This window comes from Rhinoraja longicauda, chromosome 4, assembly GCF_053455715.1.
Source record: "Rhinoraja longicauda isolate Sanriku21f chromosome 4, sRhiLon1.1, whole genome shotgun sequence".
In the NCBI taxonomy this organism is placed as follows: domain Eukaryota; kingdom Metazoa; phylum Chordata; class Chondrichthyes; order Rajiformes; family Arhynchobatidae; genus Rhinoraja; species Rhinoraja longicauda.
This window is the reverse complement of record NC_135956.1, coordinates 53,158,578-53,183,647: the sequence shown is the minus strand read 5'-3', so window position 1 is coordinate 53,183,647 and position 25,070 is coordinate 53,158,578. Positions and strand designations below refer to the sequence as shown.

Here is a 25,070-nt window from a genome sequence, read left to right as displayed (position 1 = left end):
TCTCTGCCACTGCACCATGGGAGGAAGGTCAGGCATGGGGCACGCCAGGACGGGCGCCGGTCCTCCCTGCACTGCTGAGCAGGCGCAACGCCGCCGGGCCCAGCAACCCTCCCCCAACTGCGCAGGCACAGCAGCCGGGCCAGGCAAGCGGGAGCGCATTTATTAAAGTTTATAACTGAATCACTTTTAAAATATAACAAAACTTGATACTGCACAGGAAGATTTCTGCATTTAGTACTTGCAAATCAATCCTTCAATGTCCAGCACTAATTAAGGACTTAAAATGGTACCAGAGCAGATTCTAACACATTTTCCGTCAGACCTACCAAAATCTGCAGTGTGAAGCATCAACCAGCGAATGGTCACGTTACAATCCCTCAGGCAGTTGAGTAGTTTAGGGATGTGGTCCAGCACATGCTCTTCTCTCAAGAAGCCTTCCTTTAGAAACTGCTGCACTTGCTGACGCAGGCAGTCAACGTTCGTACCATAGCGACTGGCCTGCATAAGAAAGCCCATGTTAGTGTAAGTGTTAGCCACAGATGTAACATGTCTACCCATAGGGAAAGCTAACAGGGGTGACAATAGTCATCCAGCATGGGAATACATCCTTCAGCCCACTAATTACAAGCCAGCCATGAAGCCCCCATTTACACTTAAGCCAATTCCCACTTCATTCTCCCCACATTCCCATCAACTTTGCCCAGATTCTTGCATGCACAAGGGGGAATTTATAACAACCAATTAATCTACCAACCCTCACAAATTGGGAAGTACAAAGAGGTTGGAGCAAACTGGAGCACTGAGGGGAAACCCATGTGGGCACACAGAGAACATGTAACCTTCACACAAACACCAGAAGTCAGGGCTGAATTCACGTTGCTGGAGTCGTGTGATAGAAGCTCGACAAGCTACGGAATGCAGAATAAATGGTGAATTGGCAGCTCTTGTTTTAAAGCATGTTGGACTTTTTTAAAATTGTCAAGCAGGATACCGGTTTCTCATCAAGAAATTAGTGCTAAGAACAACAATTAAGGGATGATGGGGTAAATCAATATACAAAGTACATAAACTACAACAGGGTAAAGCATCGTCCTTCAGAGATTGTACCTGTTCCTTTATGTTCGACTGCTCCAGTGTATAGTGTAAAGCCGTCTTTGCAGCTTTGTATGGTTCCCAAGCTTCAATCAGATTGACAGTGATTCCCATGTAAATACTTATTACCTGACGAGAGAAAACGAAACCAAAACAATCATTTCTTGGTCATGGGTTTAGTGGGTGGGGAAAGATTTAGTAGGAACCCAAGGGGCGACTTTTTCACAGAGATGGTGTGGGTACATGGAACAAACTGTCAGAGGAGGTAATTGAGGCCAGTAATTTAACAGCATTTTAAAAGGCACTTGGACAGGTACATGGATAGGAGAGGCATATGGGCCAAATGCAGGCAAATGGGACAAGCTTAGATAGGGCATCTTGGTCAGCATTGACATGTTGAGCCAAAGTGGCTGTTTCCATGCTTTATGACTCTATGACACAAGTGATTGCAGATGTTGGAATCTTGACCAAAAACAAACTGCTGGAGGAACTCAGCAAGCCAGGTAGCATCTGTGAAGGGAAATGAACAGTCAACATTGTCAGTTCATTTCCCTCCACAGATGCTGCCTGACCTGCCAAGTTCCTCCAGCAGTTTGTTTACTGGTTTCCATGTTTGAGAAGAACTCATTTAACAGCGTGATCTCAAAGCTGTTCAGTATTTTTTTAAATGAAGCCCCCGGATAGGTTAAAGCAATCAATTGCTTTATTAGATCATTTAGTTTTAGACAATAGACAATAGGTGCAGGAGTAGGCCATTCAGCCCTTCGAGCCATCACCGCCATTCAATGCGATCATGGCTGATCACTCTCAATCAGTACCCCGTTCCTGCCTTCTCCCCATTCCCCCTCACTCCGCTATCCTTAAGAGCTCTATCCAGCTCTCTCTTGAAAGCATCCAACGAACTGGCCTCCACTGCCTTCTGAGGCAGAGAATTCCACACCTTCACCACTCTCTGACTGAAAAAGTTCTTCCTCATCTCCGTTCTAAATGGCCTACCCCTTATTCTTAAACTGTGGCCCCTTGTTCTGGACTCCCCCAACATTGGGAACATGTTTCCTGCCTCTAATGTGTCCAATCCCCTAATTATCTTATATGTTTCAATAAGATCCCCCCTCATCCTTCTAAATTTCTTTGAACTCTCATCTACACAGAAAACTGTTGTGGATTGCTGATCTATTGCGACAAGCGAATTGTCGCAAACCATGCAGCATATCTTGTCTTACCCAGTTATCCGGAAAGTATTTATCCACAATCTCTCTCATCTTGGCTTGCTGTGTGTGAAGAGTGGAAGGTTCAAAGTAAAGGATGACATACAGCAGAGCAGCTTGTGTAGCTAGAGCAGTGCTACGGTGTTCTGGCAGAGGGTATGCTGAAACCTGAAACAGAGAAAACAAAATAAAATCACCAAAGGGAAAACTTGGAAGAGCAGGTTAACATCTTAAAATCAGGAATTGATTTGTTTAGTCACAAAGGCTGTATAAATCTACAAACTAAACAATACTTGCTTAGCAGCTTTGCACTTATTTTTCTATTTCTATCTAGTGATCCACCATACAACAGAGGAGAGTCACTTCATAAAATAGTTAATAAACCAGTAGAAACAAAGAACTACAGATATGTGGGAAGGAACTGCAGATGCTTAAACCGAAGATAGATACAAAAAGCTGGAGTAACTCAGCGGGACAGGCAGCATCTCTGGAAAGAAGGACAGGGTGACTTTTCAGGTCTTCTTCAGACTGGTTAGGGATAAGGGAAACGATAAATATAGACGATGATGTGGAGAGATAAAGAACAATGAATAAAAGATATGCAAAAAAGTAACGATGATAATGGAAACAGGCCATTGTTAGCTGTTTGTTGGGTGAAAATGAGAAGCTGGTGCGACTTGGGTGGGGAAGGGATAGAGAGAGAGAGAAGGAATGCCGGGGCTACCTGAAGTGAGAGAAATCAATATTCATACCACTGGGCTGTAAGCTGCCCAAGCGAAATATGAGATGCTATTCCTCCAATTTGCATTTAGCCTCACTCTGACAATGGAGGAGACAGAGGACAGAAAGGTCTGTGTGAGAATGAGAAGGAGAATTAAAATGTTTGGCAACTGGGAGATTAGGTAGGTTCAGGCGGGCCGTGCGAAGGTGATCCACCAAATGATCGCCCAGCCTACAGATGCAGGGTTTATACCAATGAGAGACACAAGGTGCTGGAGTAACTCAGCAGCTGAGGCATCATCTCTGGAGAGAAAGGATAAGTGATATTTCAGGTCAGTATCCTTCAGACTGAAGAAGGGTCCCGACATGAAACGTCAGCTACCCTTTTTCTTCAAAGATGCTGCCTGACCTGCTGAGTTACCCAGGCACTTTGTGTCTGTAGCACTGAAGCAAAGATGACAGGTCTGTCGATAATTACCGACCTTAAATTTTTAAAGAAAATACGAGGAAGGAAATTGATAGTGACTTAATATATATAGGAGCCCACACCTGGAACAGCAAATACAGTAGATGAGGTTGGAGGGGGTGCAAGTGAACCTCTTCCTCACCAGAAAGGACTGTCGGGGTCCTTAGACAAAGTCAAGGGAGGAGGTATAGGTGATAAATCAGTCAGAGAGTTATAAATCTGTGGATTTCTCTGCCTCAGAAGGCAGTGGAGGCCAATTCTCTGGATGCTTTCAAGAGAGAGCTAGATAGAGCGCTTCAAGATAGTGGAGTCAGGGGGAATGGGGAGAAGGCAGGAATGGGGTACTGATTGTGAATGATCAACCATGATCACATTGAATGGCGGTGCTGGCTCGAAGGGCCGAATGGCCTACTCCTGCATCTATTGTCTATTGAGACCAAGCAAAGCCTCGGTGATCGTTTCGCTGAACACCTCTGCTCAGTCCGCCTAGACCTACGAGATCTCCTGGTTGCTAAACACTTTAACTCCCCCTCCCATACTTACCTATCTGTCCTGGGTCTCCTCCACTGTCAGAGAGAGGCCCAACGTAAATTGGAGTAACTGCACCTCATATATCACTTGGGCAGCTTACAACCCAGCGGTATGAATATTGACCCCCTAACTTCAAGTAATCCTTGCTTTCCCTCTGTCTCCATCCCTCCCCCATCCTAGTTCAGCGACGAGTTTCACAGTCCTCCTGATTAAATGTAACCGATTGTATGCCTCGTTGTCACCTTCCCCTCAGCTAACAATGATCCATTCTACATTTTCCTAGAACTTCATCCCCTTTGATTTCTCGTTTACACGTCTTACCCTTCCATATCTCTATGTCTCCTTCTCCCCTGTCTCTCAGTCTGAAGAAGGGTCTCAACCCAAAAAGTCACCTATTCCTTCTATCCAGAGATGCTGCCTGTCCCGCTGAGTTCCACCAGCATTTTGTGCCGATCTCACTTAGGCCACAGCTAACAATGGCCTGTTTCCTTTATCATCATTACTTTTTTGCATATCTTTCATTCATTTATTCTATATCTCTACATCACCGTCTATATCTCTCATTTCCCTTTCCCCAGACTCTCAATCTGAAGAAGGGTCTCGACCCGAAACGTTACCTATTCCTTTTCTCTAGACACTGTCTGATCTGCTGAGTTACTTCAGTTTTTTGTGTCTATCTACACATTCTGGAATTGTGTTGGGGGAAATCTGAATTGCATTGTTCAAATCTTAAGTATAGATTCCTCTCAGTTTCCAAAAGCAGGTGGAGGGTGTATGGAACAAGCTGCCAGAGGAGGTAGTTGAGGCTGGGACTATCCCAACATTTAAGAAACAGTTAGACAGGTACATGGATAAGACAAATTTGGAGGGATATGGACCAAGTGCAGGCAGGTGGGACTAGTGTAGCTGGGACATGTTAGCCGGTGTTGGCAAGTTGAGCCAAAGGGCCTGTTTCCACACTGTATCACTCCATGACTAAGATATAAATTCAAATGGCTTTTATGTAAATACCGTTTGAGAATATAAAATGACCAAAGGCACTGCTGAGCAGTAGGGAAATGGGAACATCTGGTGGTAACATTTCAGTTTTGGTTTTTTTCACCATTATCTCTATTAACTCTGTCCAGTAAATTTTCCAATTGTAACTGATCAAATTAGCAGTTTGATTAACCCTTACATAACTCTTCCTGGTGCCAACGCAACAACCTGGAGCTCAATGCTCTCAAGACAGTGGAACTAGTTGTAGACTTTCGAAGAGATCCCCCTCCCCTCCCCCCACTCACCATCAACAACACCATAGTCACATCTGTGGAGTTATTTAAGTTCCTTGGAGCCATCATCTCCAGGGACCTTAAATGGGGGGCCACCATCGACTCCACAGTCAAAAAGGCCTAACAGAGGATGTACTTCCTGCGGCAACTGAGGAAGCACAATCTGTCACAGGCAATGATGGTCCAATTCTATACTGCTATCATTGGGTCTGCCCTCACCTTCTCCATCATGGTCTGGTTTGGCTCAGCCACCAAGCACGACATCCGGAGGCTGCAACGGATCGTTCGCACAGCTGAGAAGGTTGTTGGCTGCAACCTTCCCCCCATTGACGAACTGTACACTACAAGGGCCAGGAAACGAGCGGGCAAGATCAGCTCTGACCCCTCTCACCCTGGCCACAAACTCTTTGAAGCACTTCCCTCTGGAAGGCGACTCCGGACTGTCAAAGCAGCAACAGCCAGACATAAAAATAGCTTTTTTCCACGAGTGACGGCTCTACTCACTAAACAAAGTCTGCAGTCTCTTTTTTGCTCTTGTTTATTTTCACCCACATGTTCAGACCGTAATGGTGTATCCTTATTGTTTTGATTTGTTATGCTTTATTCTTAATTGTTAACTGTATGTTTGTGTTGTCATTTGTGAGCGGAGCACCAAGGCACATTCCTTGTATATGCATACTTGGCCAATAAACTTATTGATAAACTGAACCTGTGACAAGATTCTTAAAGGTTTAAGGCATGAGAGTGGGTGTCTCGACCACCTGACCTTTTTGGCAAGCTTTCCATATGAATGTGAGGATATTTAGAGTTTAAAGAGTTGCACTTGAATGAACCTATAGATGGCCATATCTGTCAAAGGAGAATTAAAACAGAAAATCTAGTTAATATTCAGGTCTATCAGTACTTGAGGAGAGAGAAGCAGAGTTAACGTTTTAGATTTTTGCATATAATTCAGATCCAATGTCACTGACATGAAATATTGGCTATTAGAGTTAATCTTAAGTCTTTTTCTCTCCACCCTGAGCATTTCTTCTATTTCCAGTTTTTTACTTCAGGTTTCCATTAACTTTTATCCCGTCAGTCAGAGAGTTATTTCCTAAAAAATATGAAACATTAATCTCACGCAAGTTTGAGGCTTGTATTGGCTATGATATATATCATAACTGATCTGTCAATCACAATCATTGGCTCATAGATATGATTTATATATCAATTTATATGCACAAAACTGAAATTTAAATCCTTAAAATGAAGATCAGATAATGTTGAAACATATTTTCTTTAAGTTTTTAAATGAGGAAATTACAGATTTCCATGAGGCCTTTATCAGCTACAAAACATAGAACTTAAAATAATTAACGTGTGTAGGTTCTTTGGTGAATTTTCAATTTTTTTCTTGAGTGCTGTAGTTAACATCTGCCAAAGACAACAATGGGTTAAACAAACAAGTGAATGTCCACCTGTGATGCTATGAATACTAGTATTTTGAGGAGCATAACGAAAATATATATTTTCTTTTAACCTTTTGAAAAGTAAGTGAGATAAAATACACCAGATAAGGAACCAGAAATGCTTGCTATGCTTAAATATAAATACATATGTACACACAGAACAAATCTCTTGTGAATTTGTGTTTTGTTGGATGATACATTGCTTCAGAAGTTTACTATCTAAAGTAACAATGCACGGCCTCCTAAATCAGAGCCTTTGAGATGTAATATAATCAGTGCTCTGGGTCACTCAATAGCAGTTTGCTCAGGGAGCTTTGCATATTGCAGTGGTGACCAGTGTAATGAAATACAGTTCAAAAGTACTCTGTATCCTTGAGTTATTAAAAGTATGATCACCACCATTTGGGAAACATATATATGGATTTAAGAAAACATTTGTACTTACAGATAGAATAATCTAATGGTCAACTTTAATATCCGAAAGCATATTTCAATGTGTATGAATATTTACCTATTCCTAAGTCATTTTTTTTAGAAATGACTACAAATAGAAAATACTGGAAATACTTAAATAGACTATCTTTGGCGAGAGAGAAAACTCCAGCTAACAGTTTAGGTCCATGAACTTTCATCAAGTTTTTAAAAAAATTGTAATTTAAAATAAATGTCAAGATGCAAGACAAAAGGCAGGATAGAAGGAAATGTGGTGGTGGGAGGCAGGGGGTTAATTTCCTAAAATATTTCGTTCTTCACTGATGCTGTCTGACCTACTAAGTACTTCCAATATTTTCTTTTTTTTCCCCACAAATTTCCAGCATCCACAAAATATTGCTTTCACAGTTTGCTCTTTAACCTTAAAGATAAGATCATAAGTTATTGGAGCAGAATTAGGCCATTCGGCCCATCCAGTCTGCTCAGCCATTTGATCACGAGAGATCTATTTTTCCCTCTCAACATCATTCTCCTGCCTTTTTCCCATAACTTTTGCTACCCTTACTAATCAAGAACTTATTAATCTCTACTTTAAAAATGCCCAAAAACGTGGCCTCCACCACCGTGGCAATGAATTCCACAGATTCACCACCTCTTGGCTAAAGAAATTCCACCTCATCTCCAATCTAAAAGCACATCCTTTTATTCTGAGGATGTGTCTTCCATTCCTAGACTCTCTCACTACTAGAAACATGCTCTCCACGTCCACTCTATTACTCCACTCCACGCCTTTCATTATTTGGTAGGTTTCAATGAGATCCCCTCTCATTTTTCTAAACTCCAGTGAGTACAGGCCCCGGAGTCGTCATAAATTAATCCAATCATCCCTGGGATCATTCTCGTTAACATCCTCTCGACCCTCTCCAACGTCAGCACATCATTCCTCAGATATGGGGCCCAAAACTGCTCACATTAGTCCAAATGTGGTCTTACCAAGATGGTTAAGTCCTTACCTCTGACCGCTTCCCGAACTTGGGGAATTGTCTGCTTGTGCTCTTTTCTGTTAATATATCCTTCACATTTCACCACTTCTTTAAATGAAATGTAATTGGATGCTGTACACCACAAACCTGGTTGTAAATGTCATCTGAGCGTAACCGGCCAACCACCATTGAGATGAACGTCTTGTTAATGGGCACTCTTTGGAAGTAGCTCTCTGGGTAATTAAGGGGCCTTTTTGAGCCTGGCTGGGAGGAATATCCCGTGCTACGCAGCAGCTTGCAGATATCATCCAAATTTGAATCAGAGGATGAACGTGCTGCACTGTAACAAACATCATACATTAATCACTTACTGTCTGGGCACAAAATCATTGGCTGCTGAAAAGCAACAACAAGAAATCCAAAATGATTTAATCCCCCTCCCCCCCAATTTCACCAGTAGAAAAACATTCATAAATTAAAAGGTTGGAAATTATTTACATTCTTTCTCTTAGGTTTAAATTTATTAAAACAAATCTTCAGTTAAAATTGGGAGTGCTGGTGATATTAAATGGTAATGCTTTAATTTGATGAAGTACACTCACAAGTCATGAGCGTTTAATTGTCATATGGACCAGCACAATCAGCTTTACCGGCACTTTAACATAACAACAAATCCATTTACAATAAACAATTAATCCAGTTACACTAGGTAAGCAGGCTATAACAATACAAGCCGATGCAAGTAGTACAATTTGTTAGAAGTCCAGTGCAGTTCTCTCCTGAGGCAAGGTTGTGGTTAGATTTGTGCAGTGTGATTCAAGAGCCTTATGTTTGATGGGAAGAAGCTTTTCTTGAACCTGGAGGTAACAGTTCTAGGGCTCCTGTACCTTTTTCCCAATGGCAACAGTGAGATGAGAGAGTGACCAGGATGGTAAAGGTCTTTGACGATATTGGCTGCCTTCTTAAAGTAACACTGCCTGTAGATCCTTTCAGTTGTGGAGAGGTCAATGGCCGTGATGTGCCAGGTAATGTCCACCACTTTCTGCAGCCTCTTTCACTCTCGATATACAATCATAACAAACCTCACTGTCCTCATCTGAAGTAATATCTATGTTATTTTAAGAGGCTCAAAGGATAATTAAAAATGAATTGCAAATGATTACATTTCAGAATCAGTGTAAAATAATAAAGGGATCGAGAATGTCTGTAAAAGTACCAGAAGTAGGAAATGTCAACCACAAGTGCTGACCTCGAGTTAAATTCTGAAATCTTCTAATCAGGTTGGTTAGCAACCTCCAGGGACAATAACTCTTTCATAAGGCACAATCCCAAAGAAGCTCAAAGCGCTCAGCTGATACCATTAAGTATTTAGTACAGTTATCTGGCAACTTTCACCTACTTATACTCTAATCCTCCAGACATAGAGAAGGACATTTCATTCAAACTTTTGATTATATTCTTGATTTGCCCATTTTAATGATGCACACAAATCACTAATCATCTTTCAACCTCTGCTGCTCAATCTTTTCAGCATTATTGTATCTTTTTAAAGGTCCCAAGACAATGACCGTATCACTACATACAAGGAAATCCATCTTCCACAATTTTGCCCATCCAGTTAGTTAATTAATATCTCTCAAAACTTTGCTCTTCCATCTTCACTGCTGACAATGCCATCTATCTTTCAATTTTCCATCAGTCATTTGGAAAGCAATGATCAACTCCATTACAAAACTCCACGAGACACCATTAGTCATATCCTGCTAATATATCTTGCTAATTGTCCCAATTCTCTGTTTCCTGCTGCCTAGAGAATTTCCTAACTGAAAGAGTAATTTGCCTTCAATTCCATATGCTCTGGCATTGTCAAACAGGAAGTGTTTAGTGAAATGTGAGACAGTATTGGTCCAGTGGTTAGAGCTGCTGTCTCATGCTCCAGGTTCAATCCAGACCTTGGGTGCTATGTGGAGTTTACGTTCCACATATGAATGGGTTTCCTCCTGGTATTCCAGTTTCCTTCCACATCCCAAAAACAAGCAAGTTTGTAGGTTAATTGTAAATGTTGCCTATTTTGTTGTAATAGGGGAAAGCTGTGGGGGAGGGGGGGGGAGTAGTTGATGGGAATGCAAAAGGAAAAACTGAACTCTCGTTTAGTTTATGTTTATGCTGCCTTGCAATGCAGTCATGTCAATAGGTTACATTATTTGCAATTAAGATACGAAATGGCAAGACCTTGTGCATTATTGCCTTTGTTTAGTGTACAGTACCTGTATCTGTAGTAGGAAATTAGCATCCTTTCTCGCACTTCTCCTTCAATTTTGTGGTCAATCACGAGCAGCATGACTCCATACAAGTACAGGGCTTCACACTGGACAATAACAATAGGTCAAAGTTAGCCAGCGATAATAAAACAAATATATGTGGTCTTTGGTATGATACATTAGGTTTACTGGTAGGTTAGGATAACAAGAAAAACATTCTTCCAAGCTTTCAGACAAGAAATTCTAAACTACTTCTGGTGAATAAAGAATATGAAGGCTGATACTAAACGAAAAAAAATTTAGATGTACAATACCCCAATACATTTTCATTTCTTGGCAGAATGTGGAAAAATTAATGAAACATTGTTAGGTTACCATCTGTTGTAGTTCTTGTTAACAGGGAGTGGGCGAAAAAATAACCTTAGATCCTATTGTGATTTGATGCACTTTCTTATTTATATCTTGCATGATACTTTTTGCAGCCGAAAAGAACAGAGCAGTTGGTTGCATATGCAATACAAGAACGGGAGAAAGGCACCACCAAGTGAGCGAAATGATAGCTCAAGGTCTGGTAAATTGAAAGAACAGGTAAGGACAAGCAAATGGATCAAGCCTGAATTATTTACCTTAGTCATTCATACTCTATCCTTTCTTTCATTGTTTATCGATATGCCCAAAACCCATGTTAAAAAGTAAACAAAAAGTTATAAACACAAAATCTTTTCACATGTCACTTTGCATCAATTGACTCTTTAGCATTTTTTTATTGCTTAACATTAAACCATTGCTGCTCAAAAAGTTTATTTGACCCAATGAGCCCAGGCTGGGTTTTATCACTTGCAATCTAGCTCGTCCTGTTCCCAGACTTATTTGCTACATCCCTGCAAATTGTTTAATCTTCAAATTCTCATCCAATTCCTTCTTGAAAGTCATTGGTGAACCTTCTCTCATTACACTTTCAAGTGGTTAATTTCAGACTAAGGCAAATCATGGTAAGTTTGGGGAATGGAGCACTTTCTGATTTTTTTGTACTAAACATTAAATACTCTCCGATCAACCACAATAATCATTGTATGTTAAATATTTTGCTGTAACTGTGTTGCCTAACCCTCAACTTTGGATCAACAGCGATGCAAATGCTGATTACTTACTAACCCTTCTGAGGTCTCATCTCCCTTAACATAATTATTCTCTTCATTTGCATTTCTAATCTCCTACAAGACGATAACAAATACAGCCCCTCGAACCTGCTCCCCCATTTAACATGGCTGATTGATCTTGTTCCAGGTAGTTCTCCGTATCACTTCACTTCCTTACAAACCAAAATCTGCTGTGGTTCCATCTTTAAGACTTTCAATGACTCCATTTCCATAGCTCTCTAAGAGAACCACAGATACAAGAACCTATGAGAGGAGAATTTCCTCCTCATCATCTGAAAGGGCAACCATTTATTATGAATCTACGCTCCCTAGTTCGAGATTTACTCTGAAAACACAATTCTCTATAACATGTCTGGAGAAGTATAAGGAAACCTGTTTCCAATTGATCTATCGGAAGATGCACTATAACAACAGACATTTGCATTTATATACAGATAGTACTGCTGTAACTCATGATTCTATAACGGAAAATGGATATAATATGATTGATGAATTAGGGAACATTCTTTGTGTTATGCAGGCCAAATTGAGTATGTCTCAATTTTGTTTGGGAATTGGAGAACCACTTTGTGAATGGGCAAGCAGAAAAAAATCTGTCTGAAAAAATAGATATTTTTGCATGAAAAACCTCTTTACATGTAACCTCCCTGCAGTAATCAGACACCATTGTCTCATAAAAACATAGCTGCAAATTTTAAATCGGGAGGCCACTGAAATTGACATTAAATTGTTTCTATTGATGCTTGTGCAATGATATTCTATAAAACTGTGTAACATACAGCTGATAGTATTTTTAGCTTTAGAAAATCCTCTATTTTTGAAAATCCTGCAGGGAAAATAAAATGTTACAGCGAACCTGAAACTTTCCAGCACTTAACCAAACTTTTCCCATTGATATGAATGTTTTTACAAAGCGATTTTCTATAACACAAAGTTTCTAGGAATGTAACAGTCGTGTTTACAGCAGAACTCCCTGTCATGTATCTGTAACTTGGCACAGCTAGATGGCATAGGTAGTAGAACTGTTGACTCACAATCCACGGACTCTGGTTAAATCTTGACCAGTTGGTAGGTTAATTGACTGCTGTAATTAACTGCTCCAGTGAATGTGAGTGGTCAAATCCAGGGAAAGTTGATGGGAATGTAGGGAAATAAATAGAGTACAAGTGGGTATTTATTCACAAAATGCTGGAGTAACTCAGCAGGTCAGGCAGCATCTCAGGAGAGAAGGAATGGGCGACGTTTCAGGTCGAGACCCTTCTTCAGGCTGATGTCAGGGGGGCGGGAAGTCAGTGTGGAATCAGTGGGCCATAGGAGTTGTTTCTATGAACACAATGTGCACAATTTCAGTTTCACCCAACTTGCTATTTCTCTTCTTCATATTCATTCTAATAGTTACAAGTATTTGTGATATGTTAAGGCAGCTTACAAGAAGTTGCTTTCCATCTTCATTTAGCAGTACTGTTTCAAGGGTCTGCTGAATGTAGACACCTTCATTGAGATCCTCAAGAAATCTGAAATAATCCAACAAAGAAGATTACTTCAACAGATACAATTACTTCTTTACAGAGTCACACAATTACAGGTGCCACGCAATATATAATATCTTTCCATGTACATGATACGACTACCAAAGAGTGCAGAGAAAAGTTACAGATATTGCCAGGACTTGAGGGCCTGTGCTATCAGGAGAGATTAGGTAGGCTCAGACTTTATTCCTTGGAGAGCAGGGGGATGAGGGGTGATCTTACAGAGGTGTATAAGATCATGAGAGGAATTAAGAAACAGTTAGACAGGCACATGGATAGGACAATTTTAGAGGGATATGGACCAAGCGCAGGCAGGTGGGACTGGTGTAGTTAGGATATGTTGGCCGGTTTGGGCAAATTGGGCTGAAGGGCCTGTTTCCACACTGTATCACTCTATGACTCTATGAATGGATAGGGTAAATGCACAGAGTCTTTGACCCAGAGTTACAGCAATCAAAACCAGAGAACATAGGTTTAAGAAGAGAGGGGGAAAATTTAATAGGAACTCGAGGAACAACTTTTTCACACAGAGGGTGGTGGTTAAATGGAACAAGCTGCCAGAGGAGATAGTTGAGGCAGATACTATAACAACATTTAAAAGACATTTGGACAGGTACATGAATAGGAAAGGTTTAGAGGGATATGGGCAAATGCGGGCAGGTGGGCCTAGAGTAGATGTGGTAGATTGGTCTGCATAGGCAAGTTGGGCCGAAGGGCCCGTTTTCATGCAGTATGACTCAATGACTATGACAATATAGATAAGTCAATAATTACATTTCCAACAGGAAAGTAATTTTTCATCAATGCCAAAAAAAAATAATTTAGGTTTCCAATTGTTTTATTCCCCAATTAAAATTCAGCTTTGCAGACATTAACAGCACACTTTTACCTGTTCAAATCAAATACGTATTTGTGAACACTTTCAAAAGCAAGGTAGAATCTTGTCAATATTTCAATGTGATTTTCACGAAATTCTTCATCTAGATCCTGAAGCTCTGACTTAGAGTCCAACTTCCCTTCATAGTCCTCAGGACCCTTACAAAAAAGATTTACTGTGTTGTTAACTAGCAGTCATTCATTAAAAAAAATAATCATAAATGCTTAACAGTATTAATTCTGATTAAAATGTTTTATCAGTTGACAGGACTGGCTTTCTCCAATTTCACCTGCACTTCAATTTTGCTACTGTTTTCTAAATGCCATTTATCAAGTTGGGGCCAATTTTATTGTCAAAGTAAGCCCCAACAACAGTATGTGCTCAACTTTAATTATAAATAAACATGCCATAGCCACTTCAAGCAACAAGAGTTCTTATTGATAAACATGATGGCAACTGAGCTCAGAGATAGACCCTTGGTTGTCTGCCACTCTTTTATGATCTTGGGAAACACAGCAAGTGTGCATTAAAATCACCTGGGGAAAAAAGAGCATGCTGGTTCCTCTTGGGCTTTTACTCATTATCTATCGCTTATTCAATATCATTCAAACAAGTTATCTGAACATCCTACGACTGTTTATAAGCATTTGCTGCACACAAACTGTCCACGGTATGTCACACATTATTCCAGGATTCACGAGATTAAAGTGCTTCAAGTTGGCCTAAGGTTGTAAAAGGTGCTATACAAATGTAAATCTTGCCATCAGTGTCAGTGTTTTACATTAAATTAAGCATTCCGTGGGTCCATTTGGCAGCCAGGGCCAGGCGGAGGCGACCTAGACTGAGAGGTCTGGCACACAGAGCTTACTGGGAAATAGTGAATGTTGCAATCTATATTGCCAAATGTATCATACAATTACAACAGGAAGTAGTCTGTGGACAGGAAGTGCAACCGACACAAGTCTTTCATGAATGCTCTCAATTATGCCGATAAATATAACAGAAACTAATGTTTAAATGGTGCAAGAGCAGTTTTGTTTGGTTGCTTGCATCCCCCCCAAAGTGGTCTTGCAATCCTCGCCTCGGAACCTATCATCACTGTCAATCTGAAGGAGAGATGGACGGCTGTCCAAAGATTGGGGGAAATCAGCAAAAGATTGCCAAGGCTAAGATAATAAACAAGAAACTCTAATGCAAACCTTCAGCGATTTAAATGTTACATCTTTAATTGCAATGAATCAATAAACCTGCGACCAAATGCAATGAACAGGGGGAGGCTGTTCCAGCTTATTTTCCAGCACACGACTGCCTACATATCGAAGGTCCCTCACATCTCACCTTGAAGTAACTGAAGTCACATATGATGTCTCCATACTTCTGCTGCTCGGCTTTGTCTCGGAGTCTGAACACGCTCGGGATGAACTCGGACAGTCTCAAAAGTTCTGCAATGATGGCGTTACCCCGGGACACGATCTGCAGAATCGCCTGCCCACCGAGGTTGTTGTCCGCCAGGAAATCCACCATGGCTGAGGGGAGGCTGATCCAAACGAGGGACGGGCACAGACAGACAGACCTGACACTCTCTCTCCCCCACCCTGCAACAAAAAAACAAACCAAAACCGTGATCCTGCTGGATCTATTGCACCCAGCCTGTGCTCATTGCTGCAACGATCCTTCCTGGCTGCTCTGCCGAATGAATGTCCCAGGCGCAAGGTCGCTACAACTTCAGTGAAATTCCAGGGAAAAAAATCCCACGGGCGGCATCAGTTGCTCCCCCACACACCCATTGCAGAAGGGGAGGTAATTGTGCAAGGGCTCCTTGTGCCTATCTCGCAGGGGTTCAGTGCACGGAGCTCACACTCGTTCTTCCATGTTGATCATATGACTCCTTCCTGTCAACCCAGCATGTGACCAAGTGAAGCCCTTGCTGATGCCCAGCGACGCAACATTTGTTTCTGCTTTGCTTTTTCCTAATGTCACCGAAAGACAAAACAACTCCCCCCCCCCCTTTAATAAAAAATGATGTGTTATGAAGAGGAGCATTTGTCTCTGCAGAATGAACGACTTGCTCTCTTGAGCGCTCTACTTCATTATTTTTAAAGTTTATTTCGTTCAAAATGTATTTTTCTGACAATTGAACCTTTAAAAATTTCGTTTTCCCATTTATTTTATTTTACTGGAAATTTGCGGATGATTTGATCTGGGGACTCTGGTAATTAACAAGAATTATTACAAGGCCGGAGGTACTTTGAAATATGTCAACAGTGGGATCTGACCAAGGCATCTGCTGCAATTGACCACTCCAGATGCCCGACGGATGAGGTGCAGTGTTTTGGAATTTAAAATATACTTGCAATTAAATATGCAATTATATTCATCGCAAATTTTATTTTTACTTCAAAGAACAGCGCCTCACCATGCGATGAGGTCTGTTCTAGGAGGTACAATATTAAATATGCATTCACTATACTTAAAAGTCAAAGGGAGTGATCCACAGGGTAATGGCCAATCTAATCCCTCGACCAACATGTCACATTAAGAACATTCAAAAGAATGAGAAACAGTTAATGTTTTAAGTCAAATACCTCTAAGAACTGACAGAGTTTTCAACCTTAAACATGAACCAGATTTAATAAGGGAACTCAAGGTAAAGGAACTGCGAGGAGGTAGTGACCATAATATGATTAGTTTTAATCTGCAATTTGAGAGGGAGAAGGTTAAATCAGAAGTGTCAGTGTTGCAGTTGAACAAAGAGGACTATGAAGGCATGAGAGAGGAGCTGGCCAAGGTCGACTGGAAAAGGATCCTAGCAGGAATGACGGTGAAACAGCAATGGCAGGAATTTCTGGGCATAATCCAGAAGATGCAGGATCATTTCATTCCAAAGAGGAAGAAAGATTCTAAGGGGAGCAAGAGGCAACTGTGGTTGACAAGGGAAGTTAGGGATGGAATAAAACTAAAAGAAAGGATGTATAACATAGCAAAGAGTAGCAGGAAGCCAGAGGATTGGGAAACTTTCAAAGGATAACAGAAGGTAACAAAAAGGGCAATACGAGGTGAAAAGATGAAGTACAAGGGCGAGCTGGCCAAGAATATAAAGAAGAAGAATAAAAGCTTCTTTAGGTATGTTAAGAGAAAAAGATTAGAAAGACAAATGTGGGTCCCTTGAAGACAGAAATAGGTAAAATTATTATGGGGAACAATGAAATGGCAGAAGAGTTGAACAGGTACTTCGGTTCTGTTTTCACTAAGGAAGACACAAACAATCTCCCAGATGTACTAGAGGATGGAGGATCTAGGGAGACAGAGGAACTGAAAGAAATAGTATTGGGTAGACTGATGGGACTGAAGGCTGATAAATCCCCAGGGCCTGATGGTCTGCATCCCAGGTGGCTCTAGAAATTGTGGAAGCATTGGTAATTGTTTTCCAATGTTCTATAGATCCAGGATCAGTTCCTGTGGATTGGAGGGTAGCTCATGTTATCCCAATTTTCAAGAAAGGAGCGAGAGAGAAAACAGGGAATTATAGACCAGTTAGCCTGACATCGGTGGTGGGGAAGATGCTGGAGTCAATTATTAAAGAAGTAATAATGGCTCATTTGGATAGCAGTAAAAGGATTGGTCCAAGTCAGCATAGATTTATGAAGGGGAAATCCTGTTTGACTAATCTGGAATTTTTTGAGGATGTGACACGTAAAATGGATGAAGGAGAGCCAGTAGATGTTGTGTATCTGGACTTTCAGAAAGCCTATGATAAGGTCTCACACAGGAAATTAGTGAACAAAATTAGAGCACATGATATTGGGGGTAGGGTATTGATATAGATAGAGAATTGGTTGGCAGACAGGAATCAAAGAGTAGGAATAAACAGGTCCTTTTCAGAATGGCAGGCAGTGGCGAGTGGAGTGCCGCAAGGCTCGGTGCTGGTGCTAATATATCAAAGTATATATTAATGATTTGGATGATGGAATTAAAGTAACACTAGCAAATTTGCAGATGATACAAAGCTGGGTGGCAGTGTGAACTGCGAAGAGGATGTGAAGAGGTTGCAGGGTGACTTGGACAGGTTGAGTGAGTGGGAAGATGCATGGCAGATGCAGTATAATGTAGATAAATGTGTGGTTATCCACTTTGGCGGCAAAATCAAGGAGGCAGATTATTATCTCAATGGTATAGGAAAAAAACTGCAGATGCTGGTTTAAATCGAAGGTAGACACAAAATGCTGGAGTAACTCAGCAGGACAGGCAGCATCTCGGGAGAGAAGGGATGGGTGACGTTTCGGGTCAGTGCAGCGTAGGTTCATGACGTTGATCCCTGGGATGGCGGGACTGTCATATTAGGAAAGATTGGAAAGACTAGGCTTGTATTCACTGGAATTTAGAAGGATGAGAGGGGATCTAATAGAAGCGTATAAAATTATAAAAGGACTGGACAAGCTAGATGCAGGAAAAATGTTCCCAATGTTGGGGGAGTCCAGAACCAGGGACTACAGATTAAGAATAAAGGGGAGGCCATTTAAAACTGAGATGAGAAAAAAACTTTTTTACCCAGAGAGTTGTGACTTTGTGGAATTCACTGCCACAGAAGGCAGTGGAGGCCAATTTACTGGATGAGTTTAAAAGAGAGTTAGATAGAGCTCTAGGGGCTAGCGGAATCAAGCGATATGGGGAGAAGGCAGGCACGGGTTGCTGATTGTGAATTATCAGCCATGATCACAATGATTGACGGCGCTGGCTCGAAGGGCCAAATGACCTCCTCCTGCACCTATTTTCTATGTTTTCTATGTTTCTATGTAACGCTATTTCTCTTCTACAGATGTTGCTTAACTTTTTGCATTTCCTGCGTTTTCTGTTTTATTTCAAATTTCCAGCATTTGCAGATTTTGGATTTTTCATAATGTTTTGAGGGTATGTGGGTGCGACTGTAATCATACTTGCAACCATATTCCAGTGTAACAGGAACTACAATTCATAATGTTTTTGATGCTTGTAATGGGTTGAACAGGATAAGCAATGTTTTTACAAGGCATTTCTTTAGCATTCCCTCCAACAGTCATTCTTTATTCCTCTCGTTCCTGTTCTTACAAGAGAGACAGCATTCTAACTTCAGAGTTTAGAAAATCCAGAGATATTTTATTGCTTTACATGAAAAATGTTCCAATGAATCAAAAACATACCAACATCTTCATAAAACTTCACAGAGGCACCAATAAGTTGTTAAATTATCATTTGTGTCTTAAGACAAAATACAACAGATATTGAAAATCTGAGATAAAAGCAGAAAATGCCAGTTGTATTGTAGGTCAGGTAGCATCAGAGTCTGAACTTTTCAATTGCCACCAGTCTAAAGCACCCATCTGTGCCTTATAAAACAGGCTGGTGCAACTCTATTTAGTTTGTCTCAAGGACTGACGAGGAAATCCAGCTGGCAATGGCAAACAATTGGCTTAGATTTCTCTGCCCTTACTTCCTTGGAAATATTCCTTGGATATTCAGACCTATAATCTCAGCAGCATCATAGACAGCGCAAATTGCCTTTAAAGCTGATGAATTTGGTGTGAAATTCTCTGTTGAAACAGGTAAAATTGATATTTTTGCAAATATTTTCCACCTCTCCTATTATAATTTCTTCATTGATTTCAAAATAAATATTGTTCTAGGTCCCTTAAGTATGCACATTGCAGCAGATGTAGGCATAATGACCCACTGAATAATCCCAATAACACAACATTTGTTGTTTGTTAGTTTTTTTACCAACTTTATTCCCAAATCTAGCCAGACTCCATTGTGAAGTGGGTCAATTGATAAGGTTTACTACTCAAAGCTAGGAGTACTTAATAGCTAGCCTTGCTTTTATTTATCCTTTTCAATCACCCCAAAAACTTAAGTGACTGTCCAAGACTGTAGAATAACCTGACAAAATGGAAGTACTGTTGTGTGGAGTATCAATACCATCATCGGCAAATTGGGCCAAATAAGGCTGTACATTCAACGCAATAATGAAGACCAAATCATCATTTTAATTCAAAAATCAAGAGCAGATTTTTAAAATGGAATGTCCTTGCAAGTATCAGCAGCTTGAATTTTTATGTTCTATGTTTTCAGTACACGTAAGTTACCTCCTATTGTTTGGCTATCTTGGTATCTATGTTGGTACATAGCATTAGCACTGAATTCTCTTTGAAAATATCTTTTTATTTTCTTCAATGCCATTAGATGCCATCCATTGCCTGAAGATGTTAATTGTTGCTGAGGATTCAGAAGACCCGTGGAATCTCACTCCCCAATATTATTTACATTTGAGAATTGATGGTGATCTATTAAAAATCAGATGAGATCAAAAGCAAAATACTGCATATGCTAGAAATTTAAAATAATGCCCAAAAATCTCAGCAAGTCAAGCAGCATCCATGGAGGGAGAAACAGAGTTAACATTTTGGGTCATTGAACTCTCAACAGAAATGGGAAAAGTTCACAATTAAATAAGTTTTAAGTGGCAGAGAAATGAGGAGAGGAGAGAACATAAGGGAAGGCTGGTGCTTAGATAGTGGCAAGGGTGATTCCATGACCCAAGCACAAGTGGTGCCAGGGTGGTAGGAGGCGATTAGCCACAACTTCCTAATCAGAAAATGAGCTCACAACTCTTAGTCTTTGTTCTCTCTGTTAATCAACCCTCAATCCATGCTAATATGTTACTCGCTATGCCATTCAATCTAACCCTCTCTCTCACAATTATCCGAGACTGAAGAGGACAATTCATAATCTCAGTATCATATTTGATCCCAAAATCAGCCCAGGGCCAAATCTTAATATCATTAAAGCTAGACATTTCTGATTCCATGACATCAGCAGACTCCAACTCTACCTTAATCCATCTGCTCTGCTATCTCCAGATTTCCATCTTCCTATTACCTTCCTAGCCAATCGTCCCAGTTCAATCTTCTGATATCTTAAAGACATCCAAAATGGCTGTTAATCTCCTAACTGGCAGTCCTCGTGCCAATCATGTCGCTTCTGATTAAATAATAATTCAGCTTTCAAGTCCACTTCCCTGCTTTTAAATCCCTCAATTGCCTTCAACATATAGTAACTTTCTCTCTCTTTCTCCCCTCTACACAAACAGAATGATTCATCCTTCCATTTTAAAACACATAAAGTAACAAGGAAATGTAGTAAAACAAAATCCTAATACAGGATTTCGACCCAAAATGTCAACATATCCGCTCATCCTGCAGATGCTACTTAACCCATTGAGTTTCCTCAGCAGTTTGTTTTTTGCTCCAAATTCCAACATCTGCAGTCTCACGTGTCTCAGGTCTTACAGGTAGTTCTGCTGTAACTTGATAATTGCATTCCTAGGAAATCTCATGTTGCAGAAAATCACATTATAAAAACAATAGTGACAATGGGGAGAAGGGAGTTTGGGACTGGAGTGTTTCAGACTCATAATAACAGTTATTTTTCCCCACATGATTTTCAAAAATAAATAATAGCTATAAGTTTATATTTGTTACGGCAAGTTAAAATATTAAAGGCTCTATGTTCTAAGTTACTATTCAAAATAGTAATATTGCAAAGTTATCAATAGAAGTGATTGCTTATTATTTTCAGTGGCCACCTGTAGTGAAATTAGCAGCTGTGTTCTCAAAAGACTATGGTTTCAAATTAATGCAGGGAGGCTACATGGAAATATTATTTTCTGCTTGCCAATTTCCAAAGTAACTTTTAATAAATTCTCAAGTTTCTGATCATATTCACATTAATAATAATAATAATAATAATAATAATAATAATATTCATTTATTGTCATTGCAACGAGTACAACGAAATTAAAAGATAGCCAATCCTGACGGTGCGTAAAAACATATATGCAATAAATGCAAAAACAAATAAATACAATTATATTAAGTACAAAAGATTTTTTAACAGTGTTGCCTAGTGCAGAAGGTAGTGTTCAGTTCTCGTATGGCCCTGGGGTAAAAACTGTTCTTAAGTCTGTTTGTTCGGGATTTGATCGACCTGAAACATCGACCAGAGGGCAGATGAACAAACAGACGGTGGCCGGGGTGGGATGGATCTTTTATTATTTTGCCTGCTCTACTGAGGCAGCGTAGGCTGAACAGGTGCTCCAGGAAGGGCAGTGAGCAGCCGATGATCTTCTGGGCCGTCGTGATGACCCTCTGAAGGGCCTTCCTGTCCTTTTCTGAGCAGCTGGCATACCATGTAGTTATACAGTATGCCAGCACACTCTCGATGGAGCAGCGATAGAAGGACATCATGAGCTTCCCCTGCTGGTTGGTTTTCCTGAGGATCCTCAAGAAGTGGAGTCTCTGCTGTGCCTTCTTCACTGTGGTGATGGTGTTGGTAGACCAGGTAAGATCCTCTGCGATGTGCGTACCCAGGAACCTGAAAGCGGGTACCCTTTCCACACAGACCCCATTGATGTAGAGTGGGTCGTATTCTACACTGGTTTTCCTGAAGTCAATTATAAGTTCCTTTGTTTTGGAGGAGTTCAGGACAAGATTGTTCACTGAACACCATGCTGCCAGCCTTTGGATTTCATCCCTGTAGGCTGTCTCATCTCCTCCTGAGATGAGTCCAACCACAGTCGTGTCATCCGCGAACTTGATGATGGTGTTGGTGGGATGGGTGGGGGCGCAGTCGTGAGTGTAGAGGGAGTAAAGGATGGGGCTCAACACACAGCCCTGTGGTGAGCCGGTGCTCAGTGTAATGGTGGAGGAGAGGTGAGGGCCTATTTTGACGGTCTGGGGGCGGTTGGTCAGGAAGTCCTTGATCCATTGGCAGATGGTTTGGGAAAATCCAAGGTCAGAAAGTTTGGTGACCAGTCTGCTCGGGATGACCGTGTTAAAGGCGGAGCTGAAGTCGAGAAAGAGCATCCTCACATAGCTCCCCTGGTGTTCAAGGTGGGTCAGTGCAGTGTGAAGAGCAGTGTCGATGGCATCCCCTGTAGACCTATTTGCTCTGTAGGCAAACTGGTATGGGTCGAAGGTGGGTGGGAGGCTGGCTTTGATGTGCTGCAGGACCAGTCTCTCGAAGCACTTTGTGATGACCGGTGTGAGTGCTACCGGACGGTAGTCGTTAAGGCCGCTGATGATACAAATAGGGTTCCCCAATTCATCAATTCTGTTATATCCAAATTGTAATGACCCAGACTCTACTTGTTCAGTCACTTCTTCTTCTCCCCTCACCCATCAGGTAGGAGACACAGAAGTTTGAAAACACATACCTCTAGATTCAGCTGCAGTTTCTTTCAAGGCAACTGAATGGTCCACTCATCAGCCAGTATGGTTCTAACCTCCCATCTATCTCATTGGAGAGCTTTGAACTTTCTTTAATCAGACTTTATTGGATTTCAATGTTATATATTTGTACTAAATGTTGCACCCTTTATCCTTCATCTTTGCACTGTGGAGGGCTTGATTGTATTCACCTATAGTTTTTTTTTATTGGACAGCATGCAAACAGAAGCTTTTCACTGTATGTTGGTACTCATGACAATAATAAACAAACAAATACAGAAGGCACAAAATATGCTGACAGGAATCAGAAAGTCTTGTACCAGGAAATGGTTCCACTTTTGTTCTTAGTACCCAAGGAAGGATACATTAACTAGGAAGTGACGCGCCACAGATGAGAGTATGTTTTATGAGAATTTCAGTAAGTTTAGTTTATATTCATTGGAGATTAGAATGAGATGATTCTGAAATGGAAAAGGGAGGAAAAAGGTAATGATAGTGAGAGACTGTTTCCTCTGGTCAATTAGAACTAGAGATATCGGTATTGGATTATTATTGTTATGTATGCCGAAATACAGTGAAAAGCTTTGATTTGTGTGCAATTCTGGCAATTCATACAATACCTGAGTACATTATCTGGTGGAATAGAGAAAGGAGTGCAGAATATAGTGTTACAGTGTTACAGCTACAGAGAAAGTGCAGATGTTTTTTTAAAGTGCAAGGCAACACCCTTGTAAATCTTCTCTGTACCCTTTCCAGCTTGACAATATCTTTCCTAGAACACGGTGCCCAGAACTGAACACAATACTCTAAATTCGGCCTCACCAACATCTTATATGACTGCAACATGACCTCCCAACATCTATACTCCTTACTCTAACTGATGAAGGTCAATGTGCCAAATGCCTCTCCAAAGACGTACAGATATGTAGGTTAATTGGCTGGGCAAATGTAAAAATTGTCCCTAGTGTGTGTAGGTTAGTTAGAGTTAATGTGCGAGGATCGCTGGGCGGCGTGGCCCCGGTGGGCCGAAGGGCCTGTTTCCGCGCTGTATCTCTAAAAACAAATCTAAAAACCTTCAAGGAACCAGGTACCTGCACTCCCAGATCCCTCTGTTCTACAACACTCCCCAGAGCCCAACCATTCACTGTGTAGGTCCTGCCCATGTTAGACTTCCCAAAATATAACGCTTGGCATTTCTCTGTATGAAACACTTGCAGTTCAAGAGAGATCTCTAAGACACACCAAATCTCCTCAATGTTCTCGGGATGTAGAGGCGAATGAATGAAGGGGTGAGGTGTTGGTGCTTGGTGGTGCTGGTGCTGGGTGCGTCTGCTGGTGCTAGTGTCCCCGGTGCTGGGTGCCCCCGGTGCTGAGGCTGGTGGTGGTGGTGCTTGGTGCTGGTGCCGGGGCTGGTGCTAGTGCCCCCGATGCTGGTGCTGGTGCCCCCGATGCTGGTGCTGGTGCCCCCGGTGCTGGGGCTGGTGCCCCCGGTGCTGGGGCTGGTGCCCCCGGTGCTGGGGCTGGTGCCCCCGGTGCTGGGGCTGGTGCCCCCGGTGCTGGGGCTGGTGCCCCCGGTGCTGGGGCTGGTGCCCCCGGTGCTGGGGCTGGTGCCCCCGGTGCTGGGGCTGGTGCCCCCGGTGCTGGGGCTGGTGCCCCCGGTGCTGGGGCTGGTGCCCCCGGTGCTGGGGCTGGTGCCCCCGGTGCTGGTGCTGGTGCCCCCGGTGCTGGGGCTGGTGCCCCCGGTGCTGGGGCTGGTGCCCCCGGTGCTGGGGCTGGTGCCCCCGGTGCTAGTGCCCCCGGTGCTGATGACGACGACGCCGCCGCCGCTG

The 25,070-nt window shown here is 41.7% G+C and overlaps 1 protein-coding gene across 1 annotated transcript in view; it reads right to left on the bottom strand.

Annotated features, from left to right (window-relative positions):
- Positions 1-15,865, bottom strand: part of washc5 (WASH complex subunit 5) — a 52,301-nt gene extending 36,436 nt beyond the window's left edge. The window contains exons 1-8 of the mRNA XM_078397740.1: positions 15,320-15,865; positions 13,994-14,139; positions 13,005-13,089; positions 10,422-10,522; positions 8,302-8,494; positions 2,316-2,468; positions 1,108-1,221; positions 327-498 (exon numbers count right to left, since the gene is read on the bottom strand). Coding sequence (XP_078253866.1) covers positions 327-498; positions 1,108-1,221; positions 2,316-2,468; positions 8,302-8,494; positions 10,422-10,522; positions 13,005-13,089; positions 13,994-14,139; positions 15,320-15,505 — 1,150 coding nt within the window. The 5' untranslated portion in view covers positions 15,506-15,865. The remainder of the gene's footprint in view (positions 1-326; positions 499-1,107; positions 1,222-2,315; positions 2,469-8,301; positions 8,495-10,421; positions 10,523-13,004; positions 13,090-13,993; positions 14,140-15,319) is intronic.
- Between the last annotated feature and the right edge of the window lie 9,205 nt (positions 15,866-25,070).